The sequence below is a fragment of the Brienomyrus brachyistius genome, chromosome 7, assembly GCF_023856365.1.
Source record: "Brienomyrus brachyistius isolate T26 chromosome 7, BBRACH_0.4, whole genome shotgun sequence".
NCBI classification, from domain to species: Eukaryota; Metazoa; Chordata; class Actinopteri; order Osteoglossiformes; family Mormyridae; genus Brienomyrus; species Brienomyrus brachyistius.
In genome coordinates, this window is record NC_064539.1 from 15,508,195 (window position 1) to 15,530,199 (window position 22,005).

The 22,005-nt window shown below is 40.9% G+C and overlaps 1 protein-coding gene across 18 annotated transcripts in view; it reads right to left on the bottom strand.

Annotated features, from left to right (window-relative positions):
* Positions 1-22,005, bottom strand: part of LOC125745739 (formin-binding protein 1) — a 60,048-nt gene that overhangs the window by 30,435 nt on the left and 7,608 nt on the right. For 6 of the 18 annotated variants that reach the window (XM_049018895.1, XM_049018881.1, XM_049018890.1 and 3 more), the window contains exons 1-4: positions 10,278-10,448; positions 9,438-9,553; positions 6,779-6,835; positions 6,449-6,599 (exon numbers count right to left, since the gene is read on the bottom strand). In XM_049018895.1, the coding sequence (XP_048874852.1) occupies positions 6,449-6,599; positions 6,779-6,835; positions 9,438-9,553; positions 10,278-10,340 (387 nt within the window). In that variant the 5' untranslated portion in view covers positions 10,341-10,448. Of the gene's footprint in view, positions 1-6,448; positions 6,600-6,778; positions 6,836-9,437; positions 9,554-10,277; positions 10,450-22,005 lie in introns of those variants that run through there. The other 12 variants (XM_049018880.1, XM_049018884.1, XM_049018882.1 and 9 more) reach the window with 6 other exon arrangements.

Genomic DNA, 22,005 nt, shown 5'->3' on the forward strand with positions numbered 1-22,005 from the left:
TTTCTAGTACTGTCTGCCAAATGTATCTGTTATGGTTGCAAGGGGAATTCAGAAGTACTTTAAAGGATACAGCGTGAAATCCTGAAGCCAGTTAATTAGGCCAACTGCCTAGTTTCATTCACCGCTTCACGACGCGGGAACAAATGACATCATCAGTATGCTGAAACATGCTCATCGTGAAAATGCTTATCTCACTCTGCACGGTTTCTCATTCTGCACGCTCTCACCCTGCACGTTCTCACTCCATGCACTCTCACTCTGTGCACTCTAAGCCAGCAGGCTCTCACTCTGCACGCTCTCACCTAGCACCCTCTCACTCTGCATGTTTTCACTTGGCACCCTCTCACTCTGCACCCTCTCATCCTGAATGCTCTCACTATGTCCTTCATCTTTAACGTATAGTTCCTGAACACTGGGACTCCATTTCAGACTGAACCCACAACACAATGTTCAAACAGATAACCTGCCCAACCTCGCCCAAAAGACCCTCCCAGATGTAGGCTCTGTCAAAAGGATGATGGCATGGAGTTATGTAGCTCAGCTCTGACAGGCCGAGATGGACATCCCATAGAGCTCAGCCCTGATAGAGATGGACATCCTACTCCGAGGCTGACAGCCGTGACTCACATAGCTAACACCAGAAGCTCAGAATTCAAATGCTAAGAAAGAAAAGGGAGTGTTTTTGGAGTAGTTCAACCGCAAAATTTGTACCAAAATGTGCAGATGCCCTCAAATCGAATAGAAAGAGAACTAAATTAGAACTATGTGATACGTTATATGGACAAAAGTATTGGGACACCTGGCCATTACACCTACAGAAACTTCTACGACGTCCCATTATAAATCCACAGGTATCAACATGGAGTTGCCCCCCCCCCCTTTGCAGCTATAACAGCTGCCACTTTTCTGGGGAGGTTTTCCACAAGATTTTGGAGTGTGTCTGTGGGAATTTTTGCCCATTCATCCAAAACACCATCTGTGAGGTCAAGCACTGAGGTTGGATGTGAAGGCTCACAGTCTCCGTTCTAGTTCATGCCAAAAGTGTTCGATGGGGTTGAGGTCAGGGCTCGGTGTGGCCCAATCTAGTTCTTCCACACCAAACTAACCCAACCATGTCTTTATGGACCTTGCATTGTGCACTGGGGCACAGCCATGCTGGAACAGAAAAGGGCCTTCCCCAAACTGTTTCAACTAAGTTGGAAGCATAGTATTGTGTAAACGTCTTAATGTTCAAGCCTTAAGAGTTCCCTTCACTAGAACTAAGGGGCCTTGCCCGACCCCTGAAAAGCAACCCCATACCATTATCTCTCTTCTACCAAACCATACAGTTGCCACGTTGCTGTCATGCAGGTAATGTTCTCCTGGCATCTGCCAAATCCAGACTCATCCATCAGACTGCCAGACAGAGAAATGTTATTTGTTACTCTACAGAACATGTTTCCACTGCTCCAGAGTCCAGTGGTGGTGTGCTTTACACTGCTCCATTTGATGTTTGCCATTGCATTTGTTGATGTGAGGCTTGAATGCAGCTGTTCGGCCTTGAAAGCCCATTCCATGAAGCTCCCGCTGCGCAGTTTTGTGCTGGGGAAAATGCTAGAGGACGTTTGGAATTCTGCAGGTATTGAGTCAACGTAGGGTTGGCAAATTCGGTGCGGTATGCACCTCAGCACTCGTCATCCCCACTGTTACTTTCCGTGGTCTGCCACTTTGTGGTTGAGTTTCTTTTGTTCCTAAACTCTTCCACTTTGCAATAATACCACTTATAGTTGACCACGGAATCTCTAGCAGCGAAGCAATTTCACAAACTGACTTACTGCAAAGGTGGCATCCAATTACAGTAACATGCTTGACTTCACTGAGCTCTTCAGAACAACCCATTCTTTGACAAATGTTTTTAAACCCGACTGCATGGGTATGTGCTTGATTTTATACACCTGTGGCAATGGGTCTGAATGAAACACCTGAATTGAATGATAAAGGTGTGTCCCAATACTTTTGTCCATATAGTGTACATACTGTACGCAGGCAGTCCCCCGGTTAAGAATGTTTGACTTACAGACAGCTGATATTTATGAACACACTGCCATAAAGTCTGTTATATTAAAAATTTAGGTTAAACACAATGGTTCATATTAACGTGATCAACATTCGTGATGCTTGCTGAAACATTAGCCAGCTTCAGTGGTTTATCGCCTCAAGCTACAGTACAGTGGTGTATGTAGTAAGTGTCATTATTTTCACTCTATTATTTTTATTTACATTTATTTTGAACTTACCTAAAAATTTGACTTAAAGACAGATTTATATATATATATGCATGTCTATAATATCAAGTGTGTGTATGTATGTATGTATATATGTATATATATACATATATATATATATATATATATATATATATATATATATATATATAGTAGACTTGATATGTAAAAAAAAAATATCATTACAATTATTATTAGTATTTCACGACTCTAAATAGGTTTTCAACAACAAACAAAAATCACAACACAACATTACATCGTCTCAAAACGCTTTACAGCATCCTCACCCAATGCCCCCAGTGAGTAAGCCAAAGGTGACAGTGGCAAGGAAAAACTCCCAAGAAGGAAGAAACCTTGGGAGGGACCAGACTCAAAGGGGAATCCCATCCTCCAGGGGCCGGTAGGGAGAGTCAAATAGGAGAGATGGCTAAGTGCCAAGTCATACTGTCCAAATCATAAAATTTGAGACATGACCGGCGAGCAAACCGGGAATCGGAGCCAATGGACGTACAGATATTACACAGGCCTTCGGATTTCTGATCCTCACATGAGAAAAACTGACAAGCATTTGCATAGTTGCAGTCTGACCTTATAACAAACAGAAAATTGCAGCTATGGCTAAATTTGACTGACCATAAATGAAACGAAAAAAAAAGAACCTAAAAACTGCTTCAGCTTATCACAAGTGTGGCCTGGATGGGGTCAAGTGTGGGACGTCCCACTCCTCACTTGGAGTCGCTATGTGGTGATTTTTTCCATTCATGGTTCTAATTGGCTAGGACCCCGGCAAAACATCTGTGTGAGGGGGGGTAAAAATGTGCTTTTCCAGTCAGCCCACAATATGCCGAGTGAGCAGGTCAATGCTAAAAAAAAATGTGCGCAATTACTTGAGAGGGATTAATGTTCATTGACTCCAGTTCAACACTAATATCATACAGAAAGAAAAAAAACATTTATTACATTTTGTGGGTGCGAAGCTAGCAGGATATGTAAAATTCCCTATGAGTAATATAACTGACAACATGCATAATGTGCTACAAAGAAGGTGTACTTTCTTTTAAGTTTTCTTTTTCACATGACTGAATAGTTCACACAGTTCATAAGGTAAATAATAAGGATACATAAAATAAAGAGCTATTTTATGAAATATCCGAGCCATGGCTGGTCTTGAAATTGTTGCAGATAAGGAAATATTTTTGATTTATTTTATCGTAAATGGGGAACCCGATCTCGTCGTACACAATGTCCTATTGCTTTTCAGCTGTACCAATCAAGCCAAGTTCACTTTAACAGCTTTTGCTTTCCACTCTCTTTTCCAAGCAGATGTGTTTTTCGAGTACGTGAAAGTTTTTGCAGGTGTAACAAAATTCCAGGTGTAACAATGAAGAAGAAATCAGAATGACCCAATTTCACTGCTTTGAGAGCTAATTATAACAAAATACTAAATATATGTCTGACCTATAATTATTTAAAATTCTAACTATACTTACATATATTTAAACTACTGAAAGCAATAAACTGAGACGGTGTTCAGTTTACACAAGCTACACTGTCCAAAGATATGAGGTGACAACCACTAACAACTATACATTATATATAATATGTTATGTGCTATATATTTTTTTGCCGGAAGGATTTTTTTTTATTGAAAGTTTCAGTGAAAGACAATTTCACCAATATATCCAGTTGGATATTTTTGGTGAAGCATCTAGCTCCTGGTTGCTAGTAAAAGAGGAACATCACTCGTGTTCAGTTACGAGCATCTACCCTCAAACACTGAGGCCTGTGATGAAAAACCATGACAAAAAAACATGAGGCCCAAACGCTTTATCTTGTGTTTACGAAAGTTTCTAAAAGTTCACAGAATTTGAAACCTCTGATGCCTACTTTCTGCTTTGAATCGCTGGACTTTACTTTGATGAGAAAAGCTCTGAAATCTCAGCATTATGTGCCCCATCACTACCCTTCCTAGTCGTCATCTGTTAAAAAAACAGCAATGTGATTGTGAAATGTAACGTGACGCTAAGCATAAATGTAATAGAGCAGGAAGTATACATACCTGCAGTAAGATGTGGTAGAGTAAAAGTCAAAAGTGTCCATGACTAAATCTACTTAAGTGTAGATATGTGAAAAATGTACTTAAGTACAGTAATGAAGCAATTGTACTTTGTTACTTTCCACCACTGCTTGCTGCTTCCACTGGCATTAGAAGTGGCCAAATTTTAATTTATGACCAACACCCGAAACGCTGATACCAGGGGACTCTTCTGTACGAGGGATCCAGTGTAGAAGAACACAAACCCAACCGAAGGCTTATGCAACACTGTTTGTGAAATGAGATTCTGTAAATCCTGGCTTTCGTCATTTCAATTGAGGACATCATAAAACAGGCAATGAGAGTCCCCCTTGCCATCTTTCCGGCTCCCTGACACCATCTGAACCCTTACAAACAGGCCTTCCTGTCCGAAACTTCTTGTAGCGCTAAACATAGAACAGCAGAAAGGTCACCTGTAATGTTTGCTTAACACCCTAAGTGACTAGACAATACTGGGCCATTTTAAAGGCAGATGGTGTCCTATGATGGTGCCAAGATGGTGTCCTATGGTGGTGTCAGGTGGTGTCCTATGATGGTGCCAAGATGGTGTCCTACGATGGTGCCAAGATGGTGTCCTACAATGGTGCCAAGATGGTGTCCTACAATGGTGCCAAGATGGTGTCCTATGATGGTGCCAAAATGGTGTCCTATGATGGTGCCAAGATGGTGACCTATGATGGTGCCAAGATGGTGTCCTATGATGGTGCCAAGATGGTGACCTATGATGGTGCCAAGATGGTGTCCTACGATGGTGCCAAGATGGTGTCCTACAATGGTGCCAAGATGGTGTCCTATGATGGTGCCAAGATGGTGACCTATGATGGTGCCAAGATGGTGTCCTACAATAGTGCCAAGATGGTGTCCTACGATGGTGCCAAGATGGTGTCCTATTGTGGTGCCAAGTAGAGTCACTAACCTCTGCTCTGATTGCTATGCTGCCAGTGATTGTTACTGGAGATTACATGGGTATGTGCTTAATTATATATCTGTGTCAGCAATGGGCAATCTTTAATTATCCAATTCCTCTAATTAATAGGGGTATTCACATATTTTTGTCCATGTAGTGTCTGTTATGTGACATTACTGCTGCCGAGGCTCCTGGCATGAAGAAAATCAAATTCATAGCTATACATTTAAAGAAAACAGCCTTAAACCCTAACCTGTAAATAACATCACAAAGACAAAGGCTGCCTGAATGAACGCATACTCACTATAGTTTCCTCACATGCATAAAGTACTTTCCTGCTCTTTCCCCAGAGACCCTGACTCCACCCAAGAGAGAGAGATCTGACCCAGTCAGTGCAGTGATGTCAATCTTGCATTAACGTCAGTCACAACGTCCTTTACTGAGCATTTACATTAATATGCATTCCAGATAAATTAAGGAGGAGGAAGCTTACTAGATACACCCAATGACCTGGATAGCTAACTGTAATCTTATTTTCCTTTTGGATTAACTGGCCAACAGCAGCAACTGCTTTCTCATTAACAACAACACACATAAAATAATACTGGTAACAACGATGAGAGAGCGAGGTAAGGGACGGTCGCTGATTACCTCAGGGATGCGAACCTGAGTGCAGCCGTGTGACGGGCGATACTACAGCACCACCCTAGTCCAAATGGACCAGTGTGAGTTTTTCCCGGTGGCTGGAATCCTGCATGGCAACACTAAAAATATTCCTTTTGGAGATTTGTGAAGTTTATTCGTTCAGATTTATTGGTGTTTTTTGGGCTTCATTTAAATACATGCTAAAAAAAAAACAATCAGCGACAGATTCCTTAGGATACGTACATACATACGTTCCTTAGGCTTCTACACAATGTGCGCTTGCACAAGGGAAATAAATCCCCAACAAATCTGTACTGAATTCATGTTCATTCAACTGTGTTAGTCAATTTATTACAGGTTGTAGCAACAAGCAGGCATTAGAATCTCTAACCCTCCTTTTCACAAAACTGTTTCATTTTCCAAGAAGACAAGCAGGACATATCCTGTCAGATGCTATATCAGGGGATGTGTATCAAAGTGAGGCTCATAGAGGGAAACGGGGCTGAAAGCAGAGGAGACAGGAAGCGGCCATCTTACCGACTTCCTCTCTGCCTTCAGCTCCTGGATGTAGCGCGTCAGCTCAGAGATGATCTGCGATGTCAGGTTCTCGGCTATAACTTCATGTTGTCCTGCACAGTCGTTCAGCTCATTCAGAGTTGACAGGAAAGCCCGACATGCTGAGTACTTGCTAGAGAAAAGAACCAAAATTGAAATTTCAGCATAGAACAAACTATAAATTAATCTTACTTTTGACCAAAGCAGTTGCTTAAAATCAACAACAAACCCTATAAGTTCATGCATAAGAACGTTTTGCTTCTCATCAACATTGGCCTGAAAAACACCATGTGTCGTCTTTTAAAAACATACTTGTTTTCTTCCTCCTCTTTGGAATTCTTCTTAGGCTGATATTTTTTTGACAGATTCCTGCAAAAAAAAAAAAAAAGGTTTGTTGTTGCACAGTTTAGGCTTTGGGAAGGTGGCTGCAAGGCCAAAGGTCAAATTCCCTGAGAACCTCCTCAATCTCGATCAGAAAGGAAAATACTGAGATCTGTAAAATGACACTGAGAAAAGGCCAGAAGGCTCTGGATTTTATGTGAAAAACAAAATGATTTTAAATCAAACAAATTTCACTAAAAACTAAACAGCAAGTTAGGCATGTATGATAACTAAAGATCTTGCTAGTTATGTATCAAAACAACACAAAACGGTGCATTGAACGGTCTATTAAACTTGGAACATCCTTAGAAACAATATACCCCTTGCTCTGTTTTGCAAGTTATGAGTCATACACATTAATCCAAAGCGAAGCTAGTAGTTTGCAACAAAAATAGCTGAATGAGATGAACAAGAATGAACTGTATTTGTGCCAAAATGTACATCAGCATTTTCTAGTCCATCAGGCCAAATGCTTTAATGAACTAAATCATTATCTCTCACCTCCGGTCAATTTGGTTAAAAGTTAATCCACTAAATTTTTGTACATTTTTAATTTTTTAAATTATTAGTGTGTTTACTTGTCGGTGTTTATTAATGCAGGTGAAAAAAAACGTCATTACACTCAATGCCAGAGAGATCACTATGGATACAACTTCATCACCGGCTATTAAAGTGGGAAGCGGTGCTTTTGTAAATACACTTCATCGTTTTGCTGTGCAGCTGGCTACTGTAGCAATTTCATCTTTTTTTCTACCAGGTGAAAGCAAACTGAGAGCAGGTCAGGCAGAGCAGTGCACAGCTACAGGCTGGCTGCTGGCAGAGCGGATTTACCCAGCAACCGGTAACAAGCCAGCCAATTACGTTCAACCATTCAGCCAATGGATCACGCTGTAACAAAGCATGGCAGCAGATTACAGATTACATAGTGAACAGGTTAGTAAACACATTAGGGAACCCCTCTTGTTTGGGACAATGTACTCTCCTCGTCGTAAATTATGTTACAGCACACAATGGCAAAATTATCCACAGGCAATGCAATTTGCTGAAATATTTTCCGAGCACTACATGTATTTTATGCTTGAATTTGTTACTGGCTGCTTCTCCTGGTCGCAGATTATTAAAATGTTCCTCCATTAAATATCTCTGCCCTCTCCTCTGTTGCTAGGCAGATTGCCCTGCTGCAATTTTTTTTATCTTACAGCCACCTATCACAGCGGTGCACAGCACATAAGCATTCTACCCTGTTCACATGGCAGGCGATGCTTTTAGAAAATTCTACATAAATTACATATAACAAGTGCGATGTTGAGATCTAATGATAAATTAATGCTGCGAATACCACGTTGAGATGAATGATGTTGTTTATGATGACATTTAATTTAATACCAATTTGGACATGTACAAGCGGCAAGATGGCCCTCTGCTTCAGGGTTAGAGGTTTCAATCCCACCTCTGCATTCTTCTCCCTATATCATGTATGTTTCCTCCTGTAGCCTGAACATCCACAATTAGGTCATCTGGAGTTCCTGAACGGTTCATGGTGTATGAGCGTGTGTGTTTTACGATGGGGTGGTGTCCCGACTCGGGCGTTTCCCGGCCTTGTGCCCTGTGCTTCCTGATCAGGAAAACCAGGCTGCATGTTTGTGCATGAAGATAGAGAAGAACTAGAGCAGCATAACTAGTGCGATAAATAATCAGTGTGACCGAAATACTTGGGAACAGAAGCACAAAGGGTGTCACAGGAATGACTATATTTAAAATTTCTGATTTATGGTCAGTTACGGCATGACACTTGGCCTTAACAGAAAGTGCTAAATAATGTTAAAATAATACAGTCAGTTAGTGTCATTCATACATAACCCAAAATGTGCACATTGTATAACTGTACCAGCAAATCTTAGCACTTCACAAGGGAGCCAGTCTGCAGTTATCACCACCGCAAAATCTTATCATCTCATTTACCATGTCATACAAAATATAAACTCTTAGAAAAGCAATTTACACGCATTTCTTGAAAGTAACGATAAGAACAAAAGCACATTCTGATTGTGGTCATCTTCTATGGCGTAACGGCTGCAGTTCTTCCTTTGTTAGGTGACCTGATTCCAGGCTGAACTGGTTTAACGGAGAAGGTTAACCGTGATGTAGCTGTGAAAAATGCTGTAAAGTCACCCAGCTGAAGTGAGGAGGAGGCCATTAGCTATTGACTGGGTGACTCTGCTGAAACATTGCAGGGCCAGAGACGCTACAGTAGATAAAAAATTAACAACCACAACAAAAGTATCAACATTTCCTTTTAATACTTTTCCTTTCAGCTGTAGCTTTTTTCCAGACCTTTCCAAAGAATGGTAGCTTTAACCCACTCCAGGCAACAGTATTTTAATAATGCATAAATTTGAACGATGACTGTATATTCAACATTCAGCACCAGTGTCACCCTCCTCGAGGCAAGAAATTATATTATCAGCTACTTTATTAACTGTAAAGTGAACCGTCTGAGGAAAAGGTGAGTGGAATAAATACTTGGGTAATGACTCATGTATACCAATAAATGTAACCAAGTCTGTTACTAAAATAAGACACAACTTACCTAATTTGCTTTGCATAGCTGAGCTCGATCTCCGATCTCTCCTTCACAAATTTGGTGTATCTTTCGACAAACTCGATGCCCCATTGTGTGTGCTTTTCCAAGTTGTCAAATTGATCCTGCACAGCAGAAAAGATTCATAAATGTTGTAAACTGGGAAATGAGCTTCTTAGCCACTGACATCATGTAATGGTGTTTTTTTTTGTAGAAATGAAGACAAAGTATTTCCCTTTGTTTTGGTTTCACGTTGCACATAACATAGTGCTTTTTATGTCAGAAGTATCCTGCATTGAGCCATTTCTGATGGAAACTATAGTAGAATTTTAAATTATTAACTACAAAACAGTCTGTAAAATATTCATACTGGTTTGCCGATTTTCATTGTTTTCCTAACAAAGAGTCAAAAATTCAAATGAGAAGCAGGTGTCACATCTGCACAATTTCAAGCTAATTAATATTGATCACATTTTAAAGGCAGATGCTTTAAATAAAACCAAAAAAAAAATCCTCATTTCAAACGTAGCAACATGTATAACTGGTGACACTTAAGCTTTAGCACATCCGACACCTTTACCGTACATTTTTCTTACGTTGTTACCAAGAGAATTTATATATTAACACAATGCGGTCTGCTTGATCTTTAATCAGTCATCTCAGTTGTACGATGCTTATCGATAAAATGATTATCTTTATTTCCTAAAATACAGATCTTTCACTAAAATAATATACAAAAGCTTCTTAGCCAGCTTCTCACATGCTTCTCAGCACCACTTCCTGAATAAGTTCAGCAGGATAAAGCTCCACGGTAAGTGCGTCGCAGATGATGCGATGTATAAAAGTCACCTTAGTCTGGCTCCAGCAGCATCCCATTCTCTCCTCTACCATCTCCTGTCTAAATACTACCATCCAGCATTTTGGAACTTCAACGCTTCACTGCTGGACCTAAAATACCACTTATCGTGCTCAAGAAAACGAACCCAAAAGCAAACAGGAAGTGAGTTCTGTGTCAGCCTATAAGCAAAAGCACAGTGCAGGGACTTCACTTGCAACGTGCACTACCTTGCAGTACAGCTGTACCATGATTCTCCCAGTAACTGAAAGTAAATATTTCTAAATTACATAAGACTGGGTCTGTTTCAAACAATCATACTATGAAATAGTGATGCAGGAAAAAGCTATAACAAATATTTGCATTTAAATTTGCTAAAACGTCACCCATCCATCCATCCATCCATCCATCTTCTATCCAGTACAGAATGGGGGAAGTGGTACACAACTTAGACAGGTTATCAGTGTAAATATTCATTTAGTTTAAAAACTGGATGCACAGGAAAGATGACACATACATTTCTTCATAGTTTATGATGTGTGCTTTACAAAAAAAATGTACAAATGCAAAAAGAATTAGTATTCGTACTCTGTAGGCAGAAAGACATGAAGGCAGAACACGCCTTCAAGGTGCTTTCTCTTCCTGGCTTAGTACAGCTCTGCTCTCTCTGTGGTCGACTGGCTGACTATTCTCCATTCCGCTGAAGCACCCTGCGGAAGAGCAGAGCTCTTTTTACTTTCCGCCGTGGGTGAGCCTGGCCGGACCAGTTCTGTTATTCTCTCATACACCCCAGCAGTGGTCGTCAGAGATACGCTCAAGTTTGTCGACTGAGCTGCTGGACCCAGTGAACCATCTTCTTTATGTCTCTTGTACAGGCTGCATCCTGACCCAGCAGGGTGCAGTGCTAACCTTAACTGAGGTCACATGTCACTCTGACATTTGACCTCTTTTAATTTAACCAACATGCTGAATGTCACTTGAAGCAGCAGACATAAGGCTGCATACTTATTAATAGGTATTCATTTTACACCTCTTTATTTAATGCATAGATATTTAAACTTAAATATACTTGGATTTCCTTCCCAATCTGCCTGTTGTACACAAAGTCATAACATTTGTCATACAACATAAAGGGAAATAAGCTTTTGTTTTTCAAGGCAGAAAATTTAAGATCCTTAAATACGGATTTATAGCACCATACAACTTGGGAGGCAGAGACTACTTGACAGCAAAATGAGGAAAGACACTGTGAATAATTACATAATCCATCTTATTTTTCAGTGTAACCAAAACCTCTCATGAAAATAAAGTCAGTAATATTTAAAGGCTGCACTGATCACTGTAGCAAAACAACTTTATGACTTTTTCGAGAAAACTTTTGGATTGTTTGGATTTCTGCACGCCAGAAGACAGAGGTCAAAGAAACGTGCCCTTCAAATTCAGCAAAGGTCACATTTCCCATCGCCTCCCTCCTGCATCACAGTGCTTTATTTTTAGTCCGCAAAAGCTGGGTGAGGAAAATAGCCTTCGGATCATTTTGAAACTTAGCCAGCGTTTCCTGAATCTGCCAGAAACACAGAAAAGTCCAGGGATGAATTTTAAAAATACTTTTCAAGTGATCGCTTTAAATCGTAAGTGATAGTTATATATTCCTCACATTAGTTAGGTGCAGTGATTTTCCACAATACTTAAAAAAATAATTATACTGTTATGCAATGACTGTGACATACTACAAAAATTATCTTTCACTGAAGAAATATTTCCCTCTCTGATGGCAGCAGAAAGGGCTTTTCTGCCCGGAAATGTCACCAAGACTAAACACAGAGCCTTCAGTCTTGCAAATACTAGGGAGTTAATCTGATTTAATTATACTTTGGTGCTGGCTGGACTGATAAAGTCTGACTTTTTAAGCAGTGCCATATATTGTTTAGTAAAAACTTTAGGGAAAAAAAGGTATTGTTTATGTTTAATCCTGCTAGAGGACAGTGGAACATATTACTAAAGCTGCAAACAATTAATTTAGCAAAAACTTTCCACATATGGCACGATGGGAACTTCCAGTTAGCTAGCCTTCAACGTGACTGAAACATTGTAATCAAAAATACATGCTGTAACCAAACTGTACCCATAATGCATGCTGACACTCCATCACCCCCCTTCATCCCTCTCTCCATCACATCTTCCACTTACCCAGAGCAGGGTCACACTAGGCTAGAGGCCTATCAGAGGACTCACAGAGTATAAGGCAGTACAAAGTAAACGATTTCATCCATATACACAATATTTTTTCCTTATCATTTTTTTCCAATGCAGAATTAATATCGAAAAACCTCTGTGTAAAGAATTTTCATTGTTAGTTACAACTAACTCTGGGTCAAATTGCTTTATCCGATTAAGAATCAAGCATAATAAAAATCATTTTTTCCTGCAGTTTTGTGATAAACACACACTACCAAAAAGACAGCTCACATCACACTGTATTTCCACTGCACACACAGCTACCCATCCATCCATCCATCCATCCATTTTCTGAAACCAGCTAAATCTTACCAAAGTCAACCCGCTAAATGCATAAACTGGTCACTGTTTAACTTCCTCTTTCAAACGACGATTTTGGCAAAATGTCTGTGTTGGGCATCATTTACGATATTATATGATAATTCATTACCAGTGCACTGTGCATTTGGGCAATATTTTCTGCTTCTGTTCCAACTGTGGAAAATAAAAGGTGAAAACTTTAATTATGTCTTGAGTAGTTTTTGCATTTGTGTCATGAGTTGTAAACACAAGACAACACGTGCTCTCGCATCCTGGATCTGCATTGAACTGTAATGTTCTCTGCCCACTATCTCTACCCTGTGACATAGAAACTGACGTTTTATGAAAACATGTGATCCAAATATCAGAAATTACAGGCTGTACGCCACTGTTTTAGAGGCATTTTTAACAAAAAAACGTTACACGTACACTGTTTGTAAACTGAAATGCAAAATAGGCTCCGTAAACATACTCATTCATTCACATTTTCAGAGGCTAAGAGAGGTACAGAAATCCCAGTCTGGCTGTGGAATCGGGGAACTTCCATATGGATACCGTTACCCCAATGAAAAACAGGCCTTTCCCAGTGTAGAGTATTTCAGGGAACGAAGGGTGACTTTAGGGGAGAGAATGAGGGAAGTAGATAAACCACAGATGGTGGCAGAAAGAAACAAAATGTTTCTTTAAAGCTCATTGTTTTAGGGACAGTGAAAGTCATCTCACACCAATAAACCACTGGAAACAATGAGGAGGCGACTCGTTTCTACAAAATCTCTGAAAAAAGGGATCCTCCTCTTTTGAATTTACATAAAACAAAGCGACAAGGAGACTGGACACTGAAAAGCCTCAAGGATCTTCTCCTGAGACTCACTGCCTCTTACATACATCCCACTGTAGGCGTATCGCCATTAAGAAAAATATTTGTGAGAAATACTGATCCCCCACCTCCCCACAAAACACACAGTGTCTTTGTCTGTCGGTGGACCAGAACAATATGAATTCAGAGACAACTTAACCCCGCTGGGGCCAAGGCTTCCCAGAAAGGACGGCAGGACAAAGAAGCCAGCAGGCTGCGGATTCACCACAAACATCTGCCTTTCTGCGCAGGCAGCCTGCATGCATTAAACAGGGCTTTTTACGCAGGACCCCACTCACTGTCCATGGAATTATTCTACATGGATCGTTCTTATGGATTCCAAACAATGTCCGTTTTGTCGGCCAAAGCTTTTTCAGTCCATGCATCACATTGTGGCAATAGTCCTACTGTCATATCTCTCTTGATTTCTAAACAAGAATAAATACATAGCTATGCATGCTTAGATTTTATGGGTATGACATAATACGGGGGGGGGGAGGAGGGGGGAGCATGGTGCTGCGGCGTAGTGCTGGCGCCCCATCCTGGGTTGTTCCCTGCCTTGTGCCCTGTAATGGGTTGGCATCCCATCCTGGGTTGTTCCCTCCCTTGTGCCCTGTAATGGGTTGGCACCTCATCCTGGGTTGTTCCCTGCCTTGTGCCCTGTGATGGGTTGGCACCCCATCCTGGGTTGTTCCCTCCCTTGTGCCCTGTGATGGGTTGGCACCCCATCCTGGGTTGTTCCCTGCCTTGTGCCTGTAGCCTCCAGGATAAGCTTGACCCCCTGTGACCCTGCACAGGACGAGTAGCTTCAGGAGATGGATGGAACATAAAACAGTAACACTTTACTTGATGCTGTCTTCTGTAATGCACTGTACTGTAGATACTTTCATTAGCTGCATTATAATACCTGCATTATAATGCTCAGTATATGAATTAAAGCATTACAGCATCTGACAATCATAAGGTTACATTATACTGTTCATTATAATACTTCATAAGCTGCATTGCAGCCTGCCTGCCCTTCCTGCCCTGCTACCTCACCGATCCTGTTCCTCACGGCCCCTCGTTATCCCATCTTGTCCATCGGTGTAGGACTGACTTCCCCGGTACCTGACCTCTGCCTGTGACCCGGATTGCCCCCTTTGATTTATCAGTGTCCGGTTTCCGTAATAAACCTGTTTGCTTCTGCATTTCAGGGTCGGCCTCCTCCCTTCTCGCCTGGTGTCACAATATCAAGCATTATAATGCATTATGAAAGTATCAGGACTAGTAATGAACAAAACCTGGGAGCGAGAACTAAACAGCAGTCTGCATGCAGCGCTGAGACCTCGCTAAATTCCTCCTTGGCTTTACAGTCTATTGAAATACTGTAATACTTCCTTCAATAATCTGTTAATTGGCTTGTTTATTCAAGGACAGAAAGCTGATATATTATTAACTGTGGTGTCAGTAGGAGAATGAACAGAAAGAATCGCTAGGAAACTTCACTGAGAACCCAGAAGTTTCACCAGAATAAGGTTTCTTTAGCTTGTAAATAAAGCAAAGTAGTAAAATTTTGGAGAGTACAAGGGTTGGTGGGTCACTTGTACAGTTTGCTGCTGGTGGTGTGATTAATTTAACTGTAGATTAGATTTTCAGTAAGATTAATTCCTGTGTGTGTTGGGCTTTAGTGCTGCTATCGTTATCGTTGTTGTTGAAATACAGGTGGATGTTACTCTGTTTCTGTGACAAAGCACTGCTAAATTATTATTTCTAACACAACACTTAAAAGCACCTTAATAGAAAAACATATTTTTGTAAATTACAGATTTAATTACAATTTAATATGGAGAGTCAAATGAAACAAAACAAAAAAAAAAAAAAAACACGAAAAACAACAAAAATAAACAAAAAAAATATATACTTCTTGGGAAGTTAATAAAAATGAAACATTGTGCTACTAACAGGGAACAACTTCCAGCTATTTACTTTGGTTGTTGCTTTTCCCAGTAGATAAAACTATTTAAAATGCCTTCACAATTCTTAGCCTTATTGTTGCAATAGCATGGACGTCTATATCTACATCCTGCAATAAACTGAGCATGACACCTGTTAACAGCAAATAAGTAAGTAGAGCATGCCAGTCACCTCTTAACTCTGTACATGCATGTACATTGTGTAGCATAAACAGCATAACTGGACTGCCAGCCAAGAGCCTATTAATAGAGCTTTTCCTACATTCTGGCACAATGGGAAATGCTCCATTTACTGTATTCTCTGAGCTCGTAACCCCAAGGGCCTTGACTAGCGGGGCATGCAGTGCTATTCCTGGGTCCTCCGCTGCCCCTCTATGTGTCCTCCAGTCCGGCAAACTGCTGCAAAGCCAGACCCCCTTGTTTTTCCTGTCAGCGCATGACACTGATCCCATTTCCTCCTCACTCACTGCGCATTTCCACCAGGATCAAATCTTCACAATGGCAAAACAGACTTATCAAAAACTTCAAGTGCTTTGCAGATAATAGCCTGTGATATGCACTGTTCACACACTAACAACAGCTCAAAATGGGCATGAGCAGGCAGATGGCATGAGGTCATTCTATAGTTCTGTGAGTTATCTTGCCAGAACCTTCAGCAGTCTTTATATGGCTTGGAACCACTTTCATCTTCAAATAGAACTGCACCCGAAACTATGTTAGAAAAATCAATGAACTCTAAATCTTGACTATTTTTCTGATCTTACTGTCAATACCCAACACATAAACCTACCTCTCTCTGGTTTTCATTCTGCTAATCAGCGGCTGAATTTTCTAAAAGAACATTTCAGAATCATGATAAGTGCGGCCTATCTGCCCCCCCACCTTTCCACTTCCTAATCCTCAGTTTCCCATCAACGTTTGGTTCTGTGCAAAGATTATAGCAAGATTTCATTAATGACCCTCCCCCTCCTTGTCCCGAGCCTCATCAGATACACCTTAGTTGCTGAAGTATTTGCTCTGAAGATCTTCAGTGTGTTCCTGCCATCTTTGCTTAATCTTTTTTCCATCAGTTAGTAAGTGATCTTTGATATCTCTCAATCTACCCTCTCAAGGATGGGGCTTCATTTATTTCAATAAGACATTCAGAAAAAACTGCAATTTTTCCCAGGTTGATTTCTGTCTTCTGTGACTTTGCAGATGTTCTTGCAATACTGGCCTTCTTCTTTCCTGGTAGCTTTATGGAATTTACGATTTTCTGAGTACATTTCTGAGATGTTTATCTCTCTTGATTTTGGCTTCTCTTTTTTTCCACTGCACCTTCCATCATTCATTTTGAATTCTTGGATCTATCACTTTGATAAATCTTCTTTTCCCAATTCCTCTTGGATGATTTCTTGAAATTCCTTCCATAGTTCTTCTCAACTTAGAGAACCAGGCGCAAAATGAAGGATAATGTGAAGCACACAGAAGTGGCACACGACATACACACACACACACACACGTTATTGGTCTACAGTTTTAAGAGAGATCCTGCACTATATTGTAGTTCAAAGTTACTGAAACTGGGAAAAATAAATGTGTTTCACAGCAACAGATATTACTTCAAACTTACTAATTTACTTATTTTTTAGCTCAAAGCCATTTAATCCTCCATATTCCCATATATGTTATTGTCATTGCAGCAGATGTTTTGTCCATTGTTTTTGACATGCGATAGAGTGAATGCAGAGTCCGCAGTTACACAGGAGCTAAAGTCAACTCACTAATCCCTGCTGTCTTCTCTATCTACTGTAACTATCATCCATGGCGAACGACGTGCTGCGTCCATGACGTCGCGTGGCTGATGAGTGAACTGAGGCTGGCAGGATTTCCATTCATGTCACCTGTCTCAGTGGCTTCCATGCAGCACCTCTAGCTCGTGATGGAAGCAGCCATCCTCCCTGCTTTGCACATGGTTCCTCTCTGGCTCATTTTAGACTCAGACCTGCTTTCAGTCCCCAAGCAACTGTCCAAATATAAGACACCATTGGTCTTCTAACCACTACTCCCAGTTAGGGTTATGGGGTGGCCTGCAGACTGTCCCAGGCAGCAAAGGGCACGCGGCCGGGCTCACCCCGGGAGGGACGCCGGTCCGTCACAGGGCATGCAGCCGGGCTCACCCCAGAAGGGACGCCGGTCTGTCACAGGGCACCCGGCCGGGCTCACCCCGGGAGGGACGCTGGTCCGTCACAGGGCACCCGGCTGGGCTCACACCGGGAGGGACACCGGTTCATTACAGGAGACATACAGACACACATAGTCATACACTGTGGACAATTTTATAGCCACTTATCAGCATAACTGTAAATCTTTGGATTTTTGGGGGAAATCCATGTGACACAGGCAGAATCCAACACACACACACACACAAGCACAGACACAGAGCAGAGGTGCTATCTAAACCCTCAACCGGGAGACAAGAGGCGACCCGTCCCACTAAGTCAGCATGCCGCCTGTATGTGTTCTTACAGATACACCTAAATGTACGCCTGAAATAATTAGCTCTGTAAATCATGCTCGACATCGCACTTGTTATATGTAATTTAATTGGAATTTTGTAAAAGCATCCCCTGCCATGTGACCAGGGTAGAATGCTTATGTGCTGTGCACCGCTGTGATAGGTGGCTGAAAGGTTAAAAAAAAGAGACAGATCAGTCTGCCTGGCAACAGAAGAGAGACCCAGGGAGATCGAGTGAAGGAGGATTTTAGCAATCCGCAGTCTGGGTGTGACCTAAACCCCCAATCACAGAGTGAGAGGCAACACTGCCAGTCACCAAGGCTCTTTGCTGCCAGAGTCATTCACCAATAACTTGGAATTCCAGTATTTAGAACATCACAGTTGTAACAATGTAAGTGTGCCACTAACTGCTAAGAAATCCATGCAAAGCTATATTCACTCGGCTGTTTCATTTCTTTGATGCCTCAGGTTTATTACATCACAAAATAACAAGGTACAATTAGCTAAGGGAAATTCAGTGATGCACTTTTTAAAACCTGTTTAATCCTTTTAAACCTGTTTTAAACATACTCTGAAAGGTTTTCTGATAGCTGTAATTTTAGAGATCTCTGAATCTTTTTCGGTATTCATTTATCATTGACAGTGTGACAAACAGTGTAATTAATGTAAGATGCACATCTATAAATATTTTGAATTATTCATGACAGTATGCTCAAATTACTCCTACTATCAAATATACATTTACCCACAGCATACCTGGAGATGGGCTAACGATAATGATGTTCATCACGTTTTTTTTTTGTAATAAAATTTCTTTGAAAAACACATTCACAAAAAGGAAATTACAGAGATCTTTATGGGGTTAAAAGATATAGTAAAACCTGACCCAAAAAGAGGAAACACTGGTAAAAAAATACATCCACTCAAACCATTTGACATTTTATGGAACTAATACCAGAAGTGTGGAAAAAAAACAGAACTTGTCTAAGAAGAGGAACTATCCAAAGGAAGAAACAGGGTTGTGTGCTTAGCAGAGAGGGACACTTTGTTAAAAGAGGGAGAATTTGATAAAAAAAAAAATCTACATATCACACGGTTTTTTGGTCCCCAAAAACAAGTATCTTATTAAAGGATGGAGCTGTCATCACAACAGTGGGGTAACTGCAGCGTGAAGAACTCGCCTGCGTTCTGCCAAACAAAGGCTCTCAGGAGACAAATGTCACAAAAACTGAAAGAGTGAAGGTTAATCATCTGTGATGCCTGCATGTAGTTATCAGCAAGCTTTAAAAACCTCAGAGCTTGCTCTAACTTCACAGACACATGCTTTTTTATTTGCGCATTTAATGATCACAGAACCACATTAATTTATTTGAACTGCTTCTCACTGTAATTAGCAGATTTGCTCTGCCACATTTTTCTGCTGGAAACACTCTGAAGAATGGAGCGGAGGTCAGGGCTTAAGCGGCGTGTTGCCCAGGTTACAGGAGAGCCATGCTGAACATCAGCGCCATCAGACTGAAATAGCGGATAATACTGTTTTAGGTCATGCATGACCCATCACAGAGATACTAGCAAGTTCCTCTTCTGGTACCTTTCCACCCCTGTGAAAACTTTGCTAACGTCACTGATAAATATTAATGGATGAATGCGCATATTTTGAGCTGCATTTCACTGAAGCTTTCAGCCTCACATGATTTCTTTGAGCTTAATAATTGACGATGTACAGTTCACACTAATCACTAAGTATCTGGGCATCCTGTGCTTTTTGCGTACTTGTCAGACCAGCTGCAACTCTTTGATCTTAAACAGGTCTTCCGTTTTCCCTCCAGAGTTGCAACAAATGTTTACCCTACCTTGTAAGGTTGCTTAGAAACATGACACAGCAAGCAGAAATGCACTTTCCGTGAGGGACCTCTGCAAAGCCGATGCATTACTCACTTCAGCTTTCTTATCCAGAGTCATTAAAAGGGCACATATATCAGGGAATGGGGGAGCAGGAGCCTGTCCCAGCCACAGGGCACATGGTAGGGGCACACTTTGGATGAGATGCCCATCCAATGCATGGCAAACACACACACACACACACACAAGAAGACCTGTACTCATATCTTTGTAGGGACCGTTCATTCATTTCTATGGGCAAAACCCTAATCCCAACAAGCCCATCCCAAACAGCCAACCTGTAAACTGGGGAAGCCGTACTTAGCTGTTGATGTATTTGCTGTGAAGATCTACCCCTTCTCGCTCCCAAAAGGAACTACAATCCAGGCACACAACCAACCTACCGTGTTCTATCAGCCAAAAGAAAACCTAGAGAAAGAAAATTTGTGAAATCCTGGGCCCGGCAAACTGATTCAGAGTAAATGCATGCAAATTCTTCCTCTCTATCAATGCAGTTTATTTAAAAAAGTCATTCCTATGACCAAAGGAACTAGCTGGACACCATCCAGGCCTCTTAGGCGAGCTTTAACAACAACAGCCAGCAAGTGGCTGATGGAAACCCCATAGCCAGTGGACACTCCGTTGTCCAATAGAACGCACCCTTAAATGTCAACTGACTCCTTGATTGGTGCAGCTGTAGAAAAACACAAAGCCTTTAGAGCTGGGGTTTGTCTCATGAAGCCAGATTTCTTGCTTTGTCAGATTTAAGGTGCTCCATTTTAAATGGACTTTGTCTTCATTCACTTACATTTAGGCCAGGCTTCCTTAAATCTGACAAGTTATCTGGTTAAGCAAGAAGTTTGGGTTTCTGATACAGACCCCTGGAAATCCCTGGGTAACGACTCAAAAATAGTACAGCAAGTTTAATGGCAAAATCCCATTTTAAAAAATATGAAAATTAACTTCTTTCAATAAATTTGTACCAGTTGCACTTGCATGTAATGTGATTTTCAAGCTATGAATAGAAGTGGAAATCCTTTTTTTTTTGCTAAACAAGGGTATGCACACATCACGTTCCTGCATCCTCCTGAGCTCTCCCTTCAGGTGACTTGTGAAGCCTAATGTCTGTTAGAGGGCTCTGCGCTCTCACTGTGACATGAGACATGAGACAAGCCTGCAGGCGCGGCAGGGGCTGGATGGATATCACGCTCCACCAAATACCAGTTACAAGCCTAATCACACGCTACCAAATACCAGTTACATGCCTAATCTGAATGAGAAACACACCAAAAAAGAGGCTAACAAAACCAGAAAGACCAAACCCATAACCACAAAGCACAAAACTACATTTTTCAACGATGTATTCATAGAGCTACACAGTTTATACTCGGCGCCAGTATATCATAAAACGTCTTGTTCAAATTTGGGATGTGGAAGTCAATGCATTGAGCAATGGGAAGTTAATTGGAAGTTTTGTACAAAAAAACTGAATGAAATTAGTGAATGAGACACAAGGCTGATAAGATACTGTATGATGTAAAATGTAACTCCTAACTTACCTTTAATTGCTGGGCTTTAACAAACAGATCACCCTTACCAGTATCCATGGTTAATCTAATACCACCTGTAAGTTTCCTGACCTTTTCGTTTACAGAAAGAAGTGAAACATACAAAAAAACTTTCAACTTCACCCTTTAGGGTCACGATTTCAGGATTTGGGTTGAAACAAAGCAACAGGTCATTTTCTCATGATTGCGAGTTAATCAACAGTGACTGACAGGTATGTATGTGATCCTTTACTCAACTACTTAGAAGAGAGACATAGGATAGATGTTTCTTCACAGTAGTAGAACAGTTTATTTGTTTAAAAAAACGTGCACCGGTGCTTTTCCGGTACATTCAGTCCCCGGGTTACGGACAAGATACGTTGCCTAAGTCTGTCTTCAGGTTCATTTTGTGGATACAATGGAAAAATCATAATACAGTAACAATAATAATTATACAGTAATAAGAAA